The sequence below is a fragment of the Strongylocentrotus purpuratus genome, unplaced genomic scaffold (assembly GCF_000002235.5).
Source record: "Strongylocentrotus purpuratus isolate Spur 01 unplaced genomic scaffold, Spur_5.0 spur5_scaffold_2, whole genome shotgun sequence".
In the NCBI taxonomy this organism is placed as follows: Eukaryota; Metazoa; Echinodermata; class Echinoidea; order Camarodonta; family Strongylocentrotidae; genus Strongylocentrotus; species Strongylocentrotus purpuratus.
The window spans coordinates 30,186,250-30,206,664 of NW_022145605.1; the positions used below are offsets into that span (position 1 = coordinate 30,186,250).

A 20,415-nucleotide genomic window follows, 5' to 3' on the forward strand; every position below is an offset into this window, starting at 1 on the left:
TTCTATAACCCTGAACCATCATCTATATCATGGTCATTTAACTCAGTTATGTTTGTTAAAATCGTTTCAGAGTCAACAGAATCATCGACTACGGACGCGAAAACCAAGCCCATGACGAGCCCTACGACAACGATTTTAAACACAACGGCATATGAAGAAGCAACCATCTCCAGTAAGTAAGAGAAAACAATGAAATAACCTCTTGCATTTAATCCTTTTCATTACGTGTCTAGCCACTTCCCCTCCCTGTAAAAGTTTATGTATTTTCCTTGAGCTAAATTGTCCACGTTTGTGCCTTTGTGCATTCCTAATCACATTGATTTGTACGTGTGGGTTCATTTGTTATATTAAACCCTCAACCATTAACGTTATCATGATCAATTAGCTTTGTTATGTTTGTTTTAACGTTTCAGAGTCAACAGAATCATCGACTACGGAATCAACTTCCAAGCCCGGGATGGGCCCTACGACCACGATGTCAGACACAACATCATCGCAAGAAACCTCCACCACCAGTAAGTAAGAAAAACAATGAAATGACGTCATGACTTCGATCATTGTTATAATGTGCCACTACCACCCCCTCTCTCTCCCTCTCTCTCTCTCTCTCTCTCTCTCTCATTGTCTCTCCCTCCGTCTCTCACACATATCACCTGCCGAACCCCCTTCACCCCTCTCTCCATTTCTCCCTCCCTCTCTCTATTTGTCCTACCTGACTCTCGTTTTCTTTAACCCTTCCTTACAGGGCTATTGATGAAACTTCTTTTTAGGGAGGGGGTGGGGGTATTATATGTCTTTTTTTCAAGAACGCGAGTTTAAGGACAACAAACACGCCACAGGAATTTGATGAAACTTCTTTTTAGGGAAGGGGTGGGGGTATTATATGTCTTTTTTTTTTAAGAACGCGAGTTTAAGGACGACAAACACGCCACAAGAACATAGTTAGATACATTTATACCCCATTCACAGTGGCCTCAAACACCGCGACAGCAGCGGGACTGTCCCGCTGCTGTCGCGGTGTTGTCTTCAGTGTGAAGGCTCGGACCCGTTATAAACTATCGCGGGATAACACCGCCTCGCGATAACGCCGCGACAAACTATCGCTAGGTTCGCCTAGCTACAGCAGCGGGACAGTCCCGCTGCTGTCGCGGTGTTTACTCAGTGTGAAGGCTCTCCGCTATAACACCGCGACAAACACGTGTGATTTGTTTACTTACCTATCACTGACCTCTTTTCTCCAGCAATGGGGAACATAAAGTGAAATAGAAATAAAGTAACCAGTGGATTCAAATTGATTTTATTATTATGTAGATATTATAATTATCCAAATAAAAATATTTCACACTTCAAAAAATTAAAATATTCTGACTGGAAGCAATAAAAATGCTAGTTTTTTAAAAAGTAATATGATCGAGGATACAAAAAGCAACTTGACATGCTAGCGCGCGCAATTTCAAGCAATCGAAAACCCCGCGCTGAAGTATTTCCGGTCATATCGGGGTCACTCGCGGGTCATGAGCCATGCATACACGTGTTTGTTACGGAGGTTATAAAAATCACCCGCTGCAGCGTGAATGGGTACATGATATTTATCCCGCTGCTGCAGCGGGATAACTTTTCTACTGTGAATGCATTTGTAGCGGTGTTATGGCGGTGTCGCCGCTCCGCTACAACGCCGCTACAAATTTCAAAACCACTGTGAATGGGGTATAATACCCCATTCACAGTGGCCTCAAACACCGCGACAGCAGCGGGACTGTCCCGCTGCTGTCGCGGTGTTGTCTTCAGTGTGAAGGCTCGGACCCGTTATAAACTATCGCGGGATAACACCGCCTCGCGATAACGCCGCGACCAACTATCGCTAGGTTCGCCTAGCTACAGCAGCGGGACAGTCCCGCTGCTGTCGTGGTGTTTACTCAGTGTGAAGGCTCTCCGCTATAACACCGCGACAAACACGTGTGATTTGTTTACTTACCTATCACTGACCTCTTTTCTCCAGCAATGGGGAACATAAAGTGAAATAGAAATAAAGTAACCAGTGGATTCAAATTGATTTTATTATTATGTAGATATTATAATTATCCAAATAAAAATATTTCACACTTCAAAAAATTAAAATATTCTGACTGGAAGCAATAAAAATGCTAGTTTTTAAAAAAGTAATATGATCGAGGATACAAAAAGCAACTTGACATGTTTACCTTTTGTGTAAAGTACAGCTAGCGCGCAATTTCAAGCAATCGAAAACCCCGCGCTGAAGTATTTCCGGTCATATCGGGGTCACTCGCGGGTCATGAGCCATGCATACACGTGTTTGTTACGGAGGTAATAAAAATTACCCGCTGCAGCGTGAATGGGTACATGATATTTATCCCGCTGCTGCAGCGGGATAACTTTTCTACTGTGAATGCATTTGTAGCGGTGTTATGGCGGTGTCGCCGCTCCGCTACAACGCCGCTACAAATTTCAAAACCACTGTGAATGGGGTATATGTGACAAAAAAGTCCCTTGGGCTTTGACAAAACACTACTAAATCTAAAAATATGCGGACACAAATTATACCTTTTAAAGACCGTCACCACTACTGGGCAAGAAGGGATTAGACCACACAGCGAGCCATCGAGGTCACTGTGACAAGTGGCTATCTCATTAACTCAGCTCTCATTTAACATAAGAAAAAGAGGATCATGGGGACCAACAGGCACCGATTGGGGAAGTTTTCTATATAGAGGGAGCAAGTAGCTACAAGTATGGCAGTGTGCCTTTAAAAGAAATAAACTGTTAAAATTTATGTTTTCATTTTTTATAACCCTGAACCATCAACTATATCATGATCATTTTGATAACTCTGTTATGTTTGTTAAAATCGTTTCAGAGTCAAGTGAATCATCGACTTCGGACGGGACGACCAAACCCATGACGAGCCCTAAGACAACGATGTCAGACACATCCACATCACAAGAAACCACCACCTCCAGTAAGTAAGAGAAATGATGAAGTGACATCTTGCATTTAATCCTTTTCATTACGTGTCTAGCCACTTCCCTTCCCCCTTCTATCACTCTCTCTTTCTCTCCCTCTCCCTCTCTCTTTCTTAATCTCTGTTTTAGTCCTTATCTGACTGTTTTGTGTCCTTTCCTATTACGGACGTTGCTAAAACAGTTTTGTATAAGGGGGGAAGTGCTCGTCTTATTATTATTTTTGTTTACCTTACAACAGAAATGAGCTGTAAAAGTTTATATATTTTCCTTGAGCTAAATTGTCCACGTTTGTGCCTTTGTGCATTCCAAATCACATTGATTTGTACGTGTGGGTTCATTTGTTATATTAAACCCTCATCCATTAACTTTATCATGATCAATTATCTCAGTTATGTTTGTTTTAACGTTTCAGAGTCAACAGAATCATCGACTACGGAATCGACTACCAAGCCCGGGATGGGCCCTACGACAACGATGTCAGACACAACATTATCGCAAGAAACCTCCACCACCAGTAAGTAAGAAAAACAATGAAATGACGTCATGACTTCGATCTTTGTTATAATGTGCCACTACCACTTCCCCCACCCTCTCTCTCTCTCTCTGTTTTGTCTCTCCCTCCCCCTCTCACACATTTCCCCTGCCGAACCCCCTCCACCCCTCTCCCCCTTTCTCCCTCCTTCTCTCTATTAGTCTCTATCTGACTCTCTTTTTTTTTACCCTTTGCTTACAGGGCAATTGATGAAACTTCCTTTTAGGGAGGGGGTGGGGGTATTATATGTCTTTTTTTTTTAAGAACGCGAGTTTAAGGACAACAAACACGCCACAGGAACATAGTTAGATACATTATGTGACAAAAAAAGTCCCTTGGGCTTTGACAAAACACCACTAAATCTAAAAATATGCGGACACAAATTATACCTTTTAAAAGAAATAAACTGTTAAAATTTATCTTTTCATTTTTTATAACCCTGAACCAACAACGATATCATGATCATTTTGATAACTCTGTTATGTTTGTTAAAATCGTTTCAGAGTCAAGTGAATCATCGACTTCGGACGGGACGACCAAACCCATGACGAGCCCTAAGACAACGATGTCAGACACATCCACATCACAAGAAACCACCACCTCCAGTAAGTAAGAGAAATGATGAAGTGACATCTTGCATTTAATCCTTTTCATTACGTGTCTAGCCACTTCCCTTCCCCCTTCTATCACTCTCTCTTTCTCTCCCTCTCCCTCTCTCTTTCTTAATCTCTGTTTTAGTCCTTATCTGACTGTTTTGTGTCCTTTCCTATTACGGACGTTGCTAAAACAGTTTTGTATAAGGGGGGGGGGAAGTGCTCGTCTTATTATTATTTTTGTTTACCTTACAACAGAAATGAGCTGTAAAAGTTTATATATTTTCCTGGAGCTAAATTGTCCACGTTTGTGCCTTTGTGCATTCCTAATCACATTGATTTGTACGTGTGGGTTCATTTGTTATATTAAACCCTCAACCATTAACGTTATCATGATCAATTAGCTTTGTTATGTTTGTTTTAACGTTTCAGAGTCAACAGAATCATCGACTACGGAATCAACTTCCAAGCCCGGGATGGGCCCTACGACCACGATGTCAGACACAACATCATCGCAAGAAACCTCCACCACCAGTAAGTAAGAAAAACAATGAAATGACGTCATGACTTCGATCTTTGTTATAATGTGCCACTACCACCCCCTCTCTCTCCCTCCCTCTCTCTCTCTCTCTCTCTCTCTCTCTCTCATTGTCTCATCCTCCGTCTCTCACACATTTCACCTGCCGAACCCCCTTCACCCCTCTCTCCATTTCTCCCTCCCTCTCTCTATTAGGCTCTACCTGACTCTCGTTTTCTTTAACCCTTCCTTACAGGGCTATTGATGAAACTTCTTTTTAGGGAGGGGGTGGGGGTATTATATGTCTTTTTTTCAAGAACGCGAGTTTAAGGACAACAAACACGCCACAGGAATTTGATGAAACTTCTTTTTAGGGAAGGGGTGGGGGTATTATATGTCTTTTTTTTAAGAACGCGAGTTTAAGGACGACAAACACGCCACAAGAACATAGTTAGATACATTATGTGACAAAAAAGTCCCTTGGGCTTTGACAAAACACTACTAAATCTAAAAATATGCGGACACAAATTATACCTTTTAAAGACCGTCACCACTACTGGGCAAGAAGGGATTAGACCACACAGCGAGCCATCGAGGTCACTGTGACAAGTGGCTATCTCATTAACTCAGCTCTCATTTAACATAAGAAAAAGAGGATCATGGGGGACCAACAGGCACCGATTGGGGAAGTTTTCTATATAGAGGGAGCAAGTAGCTACAAGTATGGCAGTGTGCCTTTAAAAGAAATAAACTGTTAAAATTTATGTTTTCATTTTTTATAACCCTGAACCATCAACTATATCATGATCATTTTGATAACTCTGTTATGTTTGTTAAAATCGTTTCAGAGTCAAGTGAATCATCGACTTCGGACGGGACGACCAAACCCATGACGAGCCCTAAGACAACGATGTCAGACACATCCACATCACAAGAAACCACCACCTCCAGTAAGTAAGAGAAATGATGAAGTGACATCTTGCATTTAATCCTTTTCATTAGTGTCTAGCCACTTCCCTTCCCCCTTCTATCACTCTCTATTTCTCTCCCTCTCCCTCTCTCTTTCTTAATCTCTGTTTTAGTCCTTATCTGACTGTTTTGTGTCCTTTCCTATTACGGACGTTGCTAAAACAGTTTTGTATAAGGGGGGAAGTGCTCGTCTTATTATTATTTTTGTTTACCTTACAACAGAAATGAGCTGTAAAAGTTTATATATTTTCCTGGAGCTAAATTGTCCACGTTTGTGCCTTTGTGCATTCCAAATCACATTGATTTGTACGTGTGGGTTCATTTGTTATATTAAACCCTCAACCATTAACTTTATCATGATCAATTAGCCCAGTTATGTTTGTTTTAACGTTTCAGAGTCAACAGAATCATCGACTACGGAATCGACTACCAAGCCCGGGATGGGCCCTACGACAACGATGTCAGACACAACATTATCGCAAGAAACCTCCACCACCAGTAAGTAAGAAAAACAATGAAATGACGTCATGACTTCGCTCTTTGTTATAATGTGCCACTACCACTTCCCCCACCCTCTCTCTCTCTCTCTCTCTCTCTCTCTTTGTCTCTCCCTCTCCCTGTCACACATTTCCCCTGCCGAACCCCCTCCACCCCTCTCTCCCTTTCTTCCTCCTTCTCTCTATTAGTCTCTACCTGACTCTCTTTTTCTTTACCCTTTGCTTACAGGGCAATTGATGAAACTTCTTTTTAGAGAGGGGGTGGGGGTATTATATGTCTTTTTTTAAGAACGCGAGTTTAAGGACAACAAACACGCCACAGGAACATAGTTAGATACATTATGTGACAAAAAAAGTCCCTTGGGCTTTGACAAAACACCACTAAATCTAAAAATATGCGGACACAAATTATACCTTTTAAAAGAAATAAACTGTTAAAATTTATCTTTTCATTTTTTATAACCCTGAACCAACAACGATATCATGATCATTTTGATAACTCTGTTATGTTTGTTAAAATCGTTTCAGAGTCAAGTGAATCATCGACTTCGGACGGGACGACCAAACCCATGACGAGCCCTAAGACAACGATGTCAGACACATCCACATCACAAGAAACCACCACCTCCAGTAAGTAAGAGAAATGATGAAGTGACATCTTGCATTTAATCCTTTTCATTACGTGTCTAGCCACTTCCCTTCCCCCTTCTATCACTCTCTCTTTCTCTCCCTCTCCTTCTCTCTTTCTTAATCTCTGTTTTAGTCCTTATCTGACTGTTTTGTGTCCTTTCCTATTACGGACGTTGCTAAAAAAAATTTGTATAAGGGGGGAAGTGTCCGTCTTATTATTATTTTTGTTTACCTTACAACAGAAATGAGCTGTAAAAGTTTATATATTTTCCTTGAGCTAAATTGTCCACGTTTGTGCCTTTGTGCATTCCTAATCACATTGATTTGTACGTGTGGGTTCATTTGTTATATTAAACCCTCAACCATTAACGTTATCATGATCAATTAGCTCAGTTATGTTTGTTTTAACGTTTCAGAGTCAACAGAATCATCGACTAAGGAATCGACTACCAAGCCCGGGATGGGCCCTGCGACCACGATGTCAGACACAACATCATCGCAAGAAACCTCCACCACCAGTAAGTAAGAAAAACAATGAAATTACGTCATGACTTCGATCATTGTTATAATGTGCCACTACCACTCCCTCCTCTCTCTCTCCCTCTCTCTCTCTCTCTCATTGTCTTGTGTGTTTTGTGTCCTTTCCTATTAAGGGCGTTGCTAAACATTATTTTGGCTTTTCTCTAGTTTATCTGCACGGTTTTTTTTTGTGAGTGTATCTTTGAGAGTTAGACTAGATCCTGATCCAAGTATGTAGCATTTCCTCCTAATTCCTCACAAATTTCTTGTCTAAGCATTGCTGAAAAACACTTAAAAATTCTCGTCGAATTGGAAAAATCTTCATGTTTAATTTATGATGTTGACATTGTTAGAATTGAGGAAATGGCGCTGAAGTCCGAATCTAATAGTAAACATTGGCCTAGATCTACGTTGTCGAGCTCCGAATTTGGAAGTTTGTTTACGCTATCGAGGTCTCTGTTGATAACTTGCAGGTAGCCTAGATCTAGACCTAAATAATCTCAATATTGTTATCATATGGCTCTGAATAGTCTCATTTGACAACGCCCCCTATCGTCAGAGTCCAGCAGCCTAGCATGTTAGCCTATGGACTTTTACCCCCAAAATCTTTAAAAATTCATTTTTTGTTTAAACGAAAAGCACATCCACCCCGACGTACGTTGACACTAGCTCTTTCGTTGGAATCCTCATGTCCCATTGACTTTTGAAAGTTCACCCACCGTCATTTGATCAAAATAGGTCGCCAGCTCGCCATTGCCTATATAACACATGTGCAACAAGTCGAACTTTGGACGCAATTTGCCACGCGAATGTAAGGTTTAGGTCAAGCACACGAAGGATAACAAGCATGAATTATCATAGATCACTTCTTATTGGTTCATTATGTCCATTTCAGCCAACCCCCCCCCCCCCACCGTAATTTTTCCATTTAGTACAGGCAAACATTTTGCAGAGTTAAGCCAAATATGAACATTCATGACACGCCATGGACTAATCGATCATTTACAGAGGGGTGCAATTGTGCACCACATCGAACTCCCCTACTTTCAGTCAAGTATTTCATTGTATTATGTAGTTTGGTAGGTTTATTGTACTAACTGTTTAACTATTAGGTTCATGGTTTAATTATCAGATATCAATGATAGTTTAAAGATATGGAAAAGGTTCTTTAGTTTATATTTAGCAAAGCAATATCACTTTCAAAATCACTATCAAGTGTCGTCTGATCCGCCGATTGCCGTCTGCTATATATATTTAAGTCACATTTATCTGTGGACAGTGATGTAGACAGTTTTGTAGATTTATGATTAGCCATATTTATTAGTCATTAATTTTTGACACACATACAATTACCACACACACGAACACTCTCACTTCCCCTCCCCAAAACACCATTTCCGCACACTCGGCTCACACATCATACCCAATGGCCCTGCAACAAAGTGGAAGATTCTAGTTTGGTAGTGACGTCGAACTAGCTACGTTTGTGCTGGCAATGGTCCAGCGAGCGAAAATGAGACAACCGGAGCAATATAGGAGAATTTCACGTACCTTTTTGGTGTTCTTGCTGTCAGCAAAATTAATCATGTCTTGCAATTGATCATCATCAAGAAGTTGAAATCTAGAAAGAGTTTCTTCCGCCATTTTTGCCTTGTTTGGAAACTATAAGTAGAATCTAGGCCGGATTTAGTACGATCGACATCGTACGTCTCATTAAAAAATATAAAAATTAAGCTAGCGACCAAATCGCACACACACAATGCAGTATGGTATCTGCGCTCGCTCAAACCAGATTTTAACACGTGAACCAAAGGGTATTTCAGCAAGATTGAACTATTTTCCCGGTAACTGGAATTTTGCCGGGATTTTACGGATTTACTCTAGAACTATTACATAGGTTAGGCATTTTTCGTTTATTTACGGGAATGGCTAAAACCACGAGTGGGATTTATCTATGTTTAAGAGATCTGCGGATATTTGGGGGCACCTGAACCATGTGCTAACTACGAACTGGTCGATTATCGCCGATCAAGCAGCTGCTGGATCATTGTATAATCACTATCAACATCATCATCTTGCATTGTACATGAATGTGTAAATCACATTGGTGTGTACGTAGGCGGATGTGCGTGTGTTTAAATTCATACGCATTTCGATGCTATTGTTCATCAATATTTCATCCAAATGTAAAATACACTATTCGATTTTATCTCCCCTAATTTAATAATATTTAAGTTCCATATTGTTAACATCTTTTTCTGGGGTGTGGCCCAGAGGGTAGAAGTCTTGGGTGTATATCTAGAGGGGAGTCATCCTGGGTGTTTGTCCAACGGGTAGTCATCTTAGGTGTTTGTCTAGAGGGTAGTCATCTTAGGTGTTTGCTAGAGGGTAGTCACCTTGGCTGTTTGTCTATTAGAAGGTAGTTATATTGAATGTTTTTTCAAGTGGGCACTGCATGAGAAGTGATCCTGACACGTGAGTATGATGATGTCAAATATGGCCTCCACTTCAGGCGTCGTCATATTTGTAAGTGACTGACACAAGAAATCCTAATTTGGTCTGTGCGTCAATCGTAGGGGTAGATAATTGTTTTTTTTCGGGGGGAAAGGTGGAGTAAATTATTATTCAGAATTAAACACATATTACATTAGCAAGTTCTTTTGAAATATTACTTTGTGTTTTTTCTCCAGCCACCCCTGCATGTCAGGAAGATCCTAGAGGATTGAACTACAGAGGAAACTTATCTCAGACAATCAACGGTCATACTTGTCAAGCATGGACCTCGCAGTATCTCACTCCATACGATTTTACTCCAGCTAACTATCCTAACGCGGGACTAGACGACAACTATTGCAGAAACCCCGATGGAAGTAATACTGCGTGGTGTTTCACCACCAATCGTGGCAATTGGAACTATTGTGCTGTAGGTTATCTTGACCCCAGATGCCAAGGTAGCGTTGTAGTGTTTACAATGTGAGCAAATTAGCGCTGCTCAAAGTTAATTAATATCAAGATACATGCATTTATATTAAATGATTTTGCATTGACAGGGGAAAAGAAACGAAAGCTGCTATGTTGGGATTCTTGGAAAGCAATTGAACCTAAAGATTAGAATTTCACTTAAATGTGTGAATCACATTGGTGTTTGCTTAGGCGGATGTGCGTGTATAAAATCATAATATAGGTGTTATTGCTCATCAATATTTCATACAACTGTACAATTTTATTTACCCTTATTTATTAATATTTAAGTTCCATATTCTTATCAGCAATTTCTGGGGTGTTGTCCAGCGGATGGTCATCTTAGGTGTTTGTCTATAGGGGAGTCATCTTAGGTGTTTGTCTAGCGGGTAGTCACCTTGGCTGTATGTTTGTTAGATGGTAGTTACATTGAATGTTTTTTTTCAAGTGGGCACTGCATGGGATGTGATCCTGACACGTAACTATGATGATGTCAAATACGGCCTACACTTCGGGCGTCGTCATATTTGTAAGTGACTGACACGGGAAATTATAATTTGGTATGTGCATCAATCGTTGCATAACGGTAGATAATTGCTTTTTCGAGTTGAAAGATGTAGCAAATTATTAGCCTGAACCGATATTACTTTTAGCAAGCTCTTTTAAAATATTACTCTGTGTCTTTTCTCCAGCCACATCTACATGCCTGGAAGATCCTAGAGGAGTGAACTACAGAGGAAACTTATCTCAGACAATCTACGGTCATACTTGTCAAGCATGGACCTCTCAGGATCCCAATGAACACAGTAGGACTCCAGCTGACTTTCCTAACGCGGGACTAGACGAAAACTATTGCAGAAATCCAGATAATAGTTACACTGCTTGGTGTTATACCACCAATCCTAGGATAAGAAGGCAGTTTTGTGCCGTAGGTCATTTTGACCCCAGATGCCAAGGTAGGCAGAAGTGTTTAAAATGTGAGCAAAGCGCTGCTCAAAGTTAATTAATATCAAGATACATGCATTTATATTAAATGATTTTGCATTGACAGGGGAAAAGAAACAAAAGCTGCTATGTTGGGATTCTTGGAAAGCAATTGAACCTAAAGATTAGAATTTCACTTAAATGTGTGAATCACATTGGTGTTTGCTTAGGCGGATGTGCGTGTATAAAATCATAATATAGGTGTTATTGCTCATCAATATTTCATACAACTGTACAATTTTATTTACCCTTATTTATTAATATTTAAGTTCCATATTCTTATCAGCAATTTCTGGGGTGTTGTCCAGCGGATGGTCATCTTAGGTGTTTGTCTATAGGGGAGTCATCTTAGGTGTTTGTCTAGCGGGTAGTCACCTTGGCTGTATGTTTGTTAGATGGTAGTTACATTGAATGTTTTTTTTCAAGTGGGCACTGCATGGGATGTGATCCTGACACGTAACTATGATGATGTCAAATACGGCCTACACTTCGGGCGTCGTCATATTTGTAAGTGACTGACACGGGAAATTATAATTTGGTATGTGCATCAATCGTTGCATAACGGTAGATAATTGCTTTTTCGAGTTGAAAGATGTAGCAAATTATTAGCCTGAACCGATATTACTTTTAGCAAGCTCTTTTAAAATATTACTCTGTGTCTTTTCTCCAGCCACATCTACATGCCTGGAAGATCCTAGAGGAGTGAACTACAGAGGAAACTTATCTCAGACAATCTACGGTCATACTTGTCAAGCATGGACCTCTCAGGATCCCAATGAACACAGTAGGACTCCAGCTGACTTTCCTAACGCGGGACTAGACGAAAACTATTGCAGAAATCCAGATAATAGTTACACTGCTTGGTGTTATACCACCAATCCTAGGATAAGAAGGCAGTTTTGTGCCGTAGGTCATTTTGACCCCAGATGCCAAGGTAGGCAGAAGTGTTTAAAATGTGAGCAAAGCGCTGCTCAAAGTTAATTAATATCAAGATACATGCATTTATATTAAATGATTTTGCATTGACAGGGGAAAAGAAACAAAAGCTGCTATGTTGGGATTCTTGGAAAGCAATTGAACCTAAAGATTAGAATTTCACTTAAATGTGTGAATCACATTGGTGTTTGCTTAGGCGGATGTGCGTGTATAAAATCATAATATAGGTGTTATTGCTCATCAATATTTCATACAACTGTACAATTTTATTTACCCTTATTTATTAATATTTAAGTTCCATATTCTTATCAGCAATTTCTGGGGTGTTGTCCAGCGGATGGTCATCTTAGGTGTTTGTCTATAGGGGAGTCATCTTAGGTGTTTGTCTAGCGGGTAGTCACCTTGGCTGTATGTTTGTTAGATGGTAGTTACATTGAATGTTTTTTTTCAAGTGGGCACTGCATGGGATGTGATCCTGACACGTAACTATGATGATGTCAAATACGGCCTACACTTCGGGCGTCGTCATATTTGTAAGTGACTGACACGGGAAATTATAATTTGGTATGTGCATCAATCGTTGCATAACGGTAGATAATTGCTTTTTCGAGTTGAAAGATGTAGCAAATTATTAGTCTGAACCGATATTACTTTTAGCAAGCTCTTTTAAAATATTACTCTGTGTCTTTTCTCCAGCCACATCTACATGCCTGGAAGATCCTAGAGGAGTGAACTACAGAGGAAACTTATCTCAGACAATCTACGGTCATACTTGTCAAGCATGGACCTCTCAGGATCCCAATGAACACAGTAGGACTCCAGCTGACTTTCCTAACGCGGGACTAGACGAAAACTATTGCAGAAATCCAGATAATAGTTACACTGCTTGGTGTTATACCACCAATCCTAGGATAAGATGGCAGTTTTGTGCCGTAGGTCATTTTGACCCCAGATGCCAAGGTAGGCAGAAGTGTTTAAAATGTGAGCAAAGCGCTGCTCAAAATTAATTAATATCAAGATACATGCATTTATATCAGATGACTTTACATTGACAGGAGACAAGAAACGAAAGATTCTATGTTGTGGTTCTTGTAAAGCATTCAAACCTAAAGAGTAAAAATCCCACTGCACTAAAACTGCTTCCTGAAGGGGTTCACGCACCTATTGGTATGTCATTCGCTTTGATCGGATGCGTCTACTCCTTCATTTTTAACCAATAATATTTAGTTCTTTGCTTTGATAGAATAACCTGTCAGCTCTGGTTACATTGACCATGCCAGTTTTAATGTTTATAGGGTACCGTACCGTATACGTATCATCTAGCTATTTTTTTTTTTTTTAAATTTCCATGAGCGGCAATCCTAATGTTTAAAATATGTAACAATTTGGACGATTTTGTTCGGTGACCTTATCCCGTGAATGGGCTTTTGAGAACAATGTTGGGAGCCGATGTTAGGTTTTGGTCCTTCTGTCTATTATAGTTAAGTGGTTGTCCATCATGAGTATTTCATTCAAACGAACATTACACTGTTCAATTTTATATCCCCTTCGTTATTCATGTTTCTGTTCCTTAATTGTTGTTGATAGTTACTTCTTGTAATCATTGGTTTCAACAGAATAAACTCCGATTCCAACTACTATGAGCGTACCCACAACAGCGATACCCAAACAATCGGATCCAGTCTCAAACCCTTGCTGGTAAACATCGATTTTGTCTTTGTTGTTGTTGTTGTTTTGGTTGTTGCTGTGTGTTTACTTTCATTTTTGTGTTTTAGAGGGGGAAAATCTCTAGATACATGATAATATGGTTATCATGGTCTCATGTTCACCTTTAATCATTTGTCGGTTACAACATCTTGCCTGCTTAAACTCGAAGGTGACATCGCGTAAATGGTTTATTAACCTCAAAAACTAAATAACTCAAAGCACGTAAGAAAACGTGCAGGTTAATACCAAAGTGATCAACAGTAGATCTAGAGTTTTTATGATAATTAGAAAGCATTCGAAGACAAATATGTGTGTATACAATTGCCAATTTAACTGCCACCCTTACACATATAATTGAATCAACTACATGACGTTGAATAGATCTGAATAGGACCTTTTTTTCTTTTTTTTTAGATATATAGAAACCATACGAGCAACTGTTGACACTTTTTGGAAAGAAAAAGTTTCAATTCAAAGTTTTACCCCGGCTGAGACTTTACTCTACAGTTTTATTATGATTCAATTTTTGATCAAAAGACAGGATCGTGGTCATAATTCTGATTTAAGTTGAAGACTGCAAAATCTGCCATTATAGTTTCTACTTGTACGCGTTATATAAATGGAGGTTGGGATTTGTTCTCAAAGTACAGAATTCTTATTGACTCTATGTTGTTAGATGATCGCCCGTGAAGTGTAGCAAATCTCCCAATGAGAATATATACTTAAGCGTTGTATGTGATTGTGTATCAAAAGAGCTGGATGAGTTTGTTTATACTGATTGACTTTAGAGTTAATATTCATATGTCGCCGGTATATCGTTATTAAACAGTATAATGAATTGATAATGAATTGAGTTTTGCAAGTACATAACTGTTGACTATTTTTACTGTTTTTCTATTACACTTTAGAAGGTATAGAATCGGTAAAAGAATAGGATAATTGTTGATGATATGAATGAACGCCTCATGAAATAGTAGTGCAAGTGTGTGGATACCCATTTCACAACTAGAATATGAACAAGCCTGTAAACAGTGGCATAGACTTACTGTAACGAAGTGGAAACACGGCACCCAAGTCGTTTATAAATGTGAACAGGACCTTTGTTCTAAGAGAGGGACTGTGTGGCGCCTCTTAATCTGTACTAATAAACAGTCTTGTAGTCAAGTAAGTGGTCTCTTTTGGACCCATTTTAGGAGATGTATTTTGCTACGTTATAGAATAGTGCAATGGTGAATTCTAATCGGCATAATTAATGATTGCGACACAGATGTCATGAGCTTGATTACCTGTTATTATATTGTATTTTGTATCCGTGATGCTACGCTAGAGCAACTGGCTTAGTAATATTAGTTATTTAGAGAAAGGGACTTGAGTGATTTGATTAGTAAAACAGCCACCCCAGCGGTATGCGAAGTTTCAGAAATATGTTTTAACTCAAAACATTGGTAGAAAGAAGTTTCTCTTTTAATTAGCTGATGCAGTGAAACAGGAGCACATAGAGCACTTTCTTACATTGAGGAAATCATATTTTTCTTTAGCGGATTTTACTCCAGCTAGGGAGTTCGTTTGAGAGTTTAAAGGGAACCTAGAGCAAGGAATTATTGCTTTCAATATTATGCTTCCTGTCATGTCATTGCACAGTGATATACATTTCGCTCATTAAATCTTAAGTCTATTTTCAGATGATTCGAACAATCATTAAATGTATTTAATTGTCCATGTGGATTTTTGAGAGAACATAAATCTGTTATAGCATGTTGTTTCATCTTGCACGAGCAATTTGGAACTGCTTGGTTATTGAACGTAAGGATTATATTCATAGCAGAATATATTATTAATTATTAATTGAAAATGTTGTATCTGCAATTAAACTATTTATATTACTTTTGATATACTTAGTTATCATTTGAGTTACGTGTTATTATTGAAGCCAGGAAATGTTAGTTGGAATTAACTAAACATTTATTTCATTGTTTTTATAGACATTTCTTTAAAGCTGTTTAATATAATTGGAAATTAGATTAGGTTTCTTTTTTTTTTTTGGTGAAGATCTGGCTCATGCAGATTGATATGAAATAGCTTTACCGTTATATAAAACTAAATCATTACAATGTGTTCATGATCATTGTTTGTATATTGATTACTTTTGATTATGGTTATTCTAGTAATAAAAGTCATTCTACATTCTGACACCAATTTCACAAGGAACTGTTTTCTTCTCTTCATTTTATCATTTTAGCTCCTCTGTAACCTGGTAGGGGCGTTACATTTCTGAAGGCCCTGTGTAATAATTAAGTTTCAATGACTTTACTGTCGATTGTGTTTGTGTAAGAAGAAGAGAGATACATAGCGTATAAGAACGTGTCTAGAAGAGATATTGAGATAAGTTTTAATGAAAGAGATATATAATTCATTGAGAAATTTCGAAAGGAGGAGATAAAGAGTGTGGAAATAAAAGAAGATATTTAATTTAAAGTAATTTAAATTTGTCGAGAAAGAAGAATATGATAGAGTCATAGGATTTTAAAAAAGGAAGATCTATATACATGTAGATCGAGAGCATGTGAGGATATATAATAGAAATTAAAGAACTTCTTCGCGTCATATACAACCCAGCATCGAGAAGAGGTGTCAACAGTCCATGATGGGAGGAAAGGGGGACACTTATTACAAGGGATAAGACTCTTATTAGAAGAAAAAAAAGGAGAGCTTGCCAAAGTACAAAGGGTAATTATCAGAGGTGAAAATGGGGCACTTCTTACACCTACAAAAAGAGGCACTCACCATTGATAAAAAAAAAGGGCGCTCATGAGATTAGGAAGTGGGAAAAGGAGCACCAATCATATTTTGATAGGGGCATTTATGAAAGGTGAATAGGGGCATTTATGAAAAGGAATAGGTCCCTTATCATTAGAAAAAAGGGGCACGTATCGTTGTTAAAATTGAATTATTAGAGGTGAAAAGGGACATTTATACCGCCTAAAAGGGGGCACTGACCAGATAAGATAAGGGGCACTTATAATTAGGTTTAAAAGAGCATTTATTAGAATGGAAAAAGGGTACGTGTCAAAATAAAATGGACAGTTATTACAGTTGAAAAGAGACACTCATCATTCAGAGATGAAAAGACCAATTATCAAAAAAGGGGGTATTATTAAAAGGGAGAGGGGCACTTCTTGCAAAGGGAAAGGGGCACTTGTCAAGGTAAAAGGGGCACATCTCAGATATGAATAGGGCATTTATCAGAGGTGTAGGGGGCACTTTGTAAAAATGAAAAGGGGCACTTCTCGTACCTGAAAAGAAGCACTTACTAGAGATTAAAAAGGGCACTTATGAGAATGTAAAATGGACACTTATTGCAAAGGGAGATGGGAACTTGTCGAAGGAAAGGGGGAACGTGTCAAAATAAAAAGGGGCACTTATCAAAGTAAACTGGGCACTTTTTTCTCTGTAAAAAGACACTTTGGGGGTACTTTAACAAGTGAGGGGAACTGTCCCCCCCCCCCCTCCCGCGGGCGGCCTCTGACTTTGAGGCTAGCCTTAAAGTCCACTTTACAACGACACATGTAAAACGCTTGATCTACTCAAATTCGGCTGTCTTTGCCGATACCGTATATAGTCTCATCTTGATATCAAAAACAAAAATTACAGTATGGAACATTGTGTGGCACCCAAACTTCTGTAAACAAGTATATTTACCTTTGGTATTCGTACGCTCTTTGGCAAATATATAATTTACTCCTGTTAAAACATTTTTTAGAATAAATTAATAACAATTTTCTAGATGTAAACTTTTTTTGGACTCAAACTGTATGCAGGAGTAAGTACATAGGCAGAGTCTATTCCAAGAACAAACGAATTTGCAGTCTCTTCAAGGGAAGTATGCCACTTTGAAAGATATGTCCACCAACCTCTTTAAATGAAGTGCTGGTTAACGCAGCTTTGCAGTCTTCTTTTAAGGTTTTCTTTCCACGAATGGATTGGACACTATTGTATGGTTGGAATCTTTGTTTTGGGGATATAATTGGTACTCCCGAACGATCCTTTAGGCAAGCGTGTAATGGGGCTCTGGGGTGTATTGAGGCTCTAGATCGGGGTTACACCGTTAATGTCTGGCTGCTGCACTCTACCTGGTAGGGTGGACAGGTATCACTGGTCCTCATCCATCTCCTAAATCTCTCACGTGCTGGCTCCAAGCGCCACACCCCGGGACCTCGCCTTCGCAGGTGTGCTAAACCACGTGAGGGAGTGATGTTAACACGGCATCACTGGGCGAATGACCTTCACGAAACAGGTTACCGGCCAAGGCGGATGAAGTCAACGGCTACGTGTTCAAGATCAAGAACCAACTAAGTGGAGGACATCGGCTGTGGTCGGGCATGGAGAGGGATCGGCTCCGCCATGCGACACTGCCCAAGACACACTACATGAAGATGACAATCATTATCAATCCAACCCTTTGGTTATTATGAATAAATAAACGAATATAATAATAATTAAAAACCACAACTCAATCCATACCGGCTCGGTCGTTGCCCGGACCAAGGACCGCACCTTCCGTTGCTGGCCATCAGGACGGAGGCGAAAATATGTTACTGATGGGCCAAGATCATTACGTGCCAGAAAAAATATATCACCATTGGCACCTGGAATGTGAGGTCACTGAGAGCAGCAGGACAAGTTGAAGAACTAACGCACGAAATGAAGAGATACCGATGGAATATCCTTGGACTCTGTGAAGTACGTTGGAAAAACTTCGGAGAAACGTCTACTCCAGAAGGGCACAGACTCTACTTCAGTGACAGTGAAGTCAGACATGAGCACAGAGTTAGATTCCCCATTAACAAAGACACTGTGAATGCCATTATGGGATGCCGACTAGTCTCTAGCCGACTCATTACCGTTCGTCAGAAGGCATCACCTTTTTACAGCCCTAGAATGCAGAGATAGGAGACGATGCAAGCAAGAACTGGAAGGGGACATGTGGCCAATATTGCAACCCTGAAACCAACACAAGAGGCTTGAGGCTCTTAGAATTCGCCAAGTATAATTACCTGAAGGTGGTGAACGCATTTGGCCCACACAAACCATCTAGACGCTGGATATGGCACAGCCCAGGAGGACAATACCACAATCAGATCGACGACATCATGGTCAAAGGACGCTCCCAGTCAAGTGCGAACATCGTAAAGAACAGGAGCTTCTCGGGAGGCGACGTCGGAAGTGACCATGATCTTGTGATGATGACCTTCAGACTACGCCTCCAAAGGATGAAAAGTCAGGGCAACAAAATCAATGATAGGAGGAAAGTTTGCTCCACTCCTCGTCCTTGGTAATCAGGACACCGGAATAGACACTCTGATCAACAGATGTAACACTACCGTGACAGAAATAGCCAACGACATCCTTGGCAAACACCGACCAACAAAGAAGCACTGGGTCGGAGATGACATACTAAAGCTGTGCGACAAACGCAGAGATGAAGATGATAATGACGGTGATGATAATGATTATGATGGTGGTGATAATGAGGAGGAGGAGGAGGTGGAGGTGGAGGAGGAGGATGATGATGAGGATAATGACAATGATGATAATAATCATGGCCTCATGTAAAGAAGTATCCGAATCTGCACAAGGCTCATGGCTCTTTAAATGGCTAACAAAAAAACAAAAAAAATCGGTGAGGTGTAGACGGAGATATTGTATTTCCATTAAAGTCTCCTTATAATCATTAGTTTGTTTACTTTGGAGACAATTTCGGTCGGGACAATACGGGGACCCAAATTATATTAAAAATTATTCATTAATTTGGGTATGCTGAATGCAACCTTGTCGTTTCATAACGGTTATTTTTTCTTAAAGGTTTTATAATTGTGAAGGTTCAACATTTCGAAGATTCGTAATGTCGAAGGTTTTTTTATACGAAGGTTCTTTAAACAGAAAGATTACTTAGTTCCGACAGTTCATAGTTCCGAAAGTTCGTCTCTCCGAATGTCCGTCATTTCCGAGGTTCATAATGATAATTCTGAAGATGGAATAGGATTCTTACTTCCGAAGAGAAGAGAGAATTTTCATTTTCACGATTGCAAACCTGGTTCAGATTAGTGATTAACCCTATTTTATTCTCATAATTCGAATAAACGAACTTTTGAAAGTACCAGCCTTCGGGAGAAAACGATGCCATCCATTATTTCACCAAAGCGAGTGCATTAAAGTGACTCGGTAACATTGCCTCAGATTTTGAAACAAAATCCTGGATTTAGCTCATGCTGCAATCATAATTATAAACATTTAGGTCAGTCAGGAAACATATGACTTTTACAAGCCGATCGCGCGTCTGATTATCAAGATATTTATGATTGGAAATCGAAATTTCATTTTTCGTTTTCCTAACGAGTATGGTAAAAAAAACCGGTCACTCAAATATTTTTAGTTTTTTGAGGCACTTCATGAACATTTTGAAGCGCTTTTTTAAGGGCTTCAATATTACACCATAACACAGTCAATGATAACACGTAGAGGCATGCATCTCATATTTAAAATTGTTAAACGATGCCTTTAAAGCGTGACGTGTACGTGTTATTGGTAT

General features: G+C 39.5%; 2 protein-coding genes across 2 annotated transcripts; both read left to right on the forward strand.

The window, feature by feature from the left end:
* The first annotated feature begins 452 nt into the window (after positions 1-452).
* On the forward strand, positions 453-3,503 carry LOC115926468 (endochitinase 2-like). The gene is made up of 3 exons (XM_030991208.1): positions 453-515; positions 2,876-2,977; positions 3,394-3,503. The coding sequence occupies exons 1-3, from the start codon at positions 458-460 to the stop codon at positions 3,501-3,503; spliced, it is 270 nt and encodes an 89-aa protein (XP_030847068.1). The 5' UTR covers positions 453-457.
* A 1,074-nt stretch (positions 3,504-4,577) lies between these two features.
* LOC115926469 (plasminogen-like) lies at positions 4,578-19,162 on the forward strand. Its single transcript, XM_030991209.1, has 11 exons — positions 4,578-4,640; positions 5,472-5,573; positions 5,989-6,090; positions 6,618-6,719; positions 7,136-7,237; positions 9,929-10,108; positions 10,892-11,005; positions 11,854-12,117; positions 12,816-13,051; positions 13,707-13,817; positions 18,764-19,162. The coding sequence occupies exons 1-11, from the start codon at positions 4,583-4,585 to the stop codon at positions 19,160-19,162; spliced, it is 1,770 nt and encodes a 589-aa protein (XP_030847069.1). The 5' UTR covers positions 4,578-4,582.
* The last annotated feature ends 1,253 nt before the right edge of the window (positions 19,163-20,415 follow it).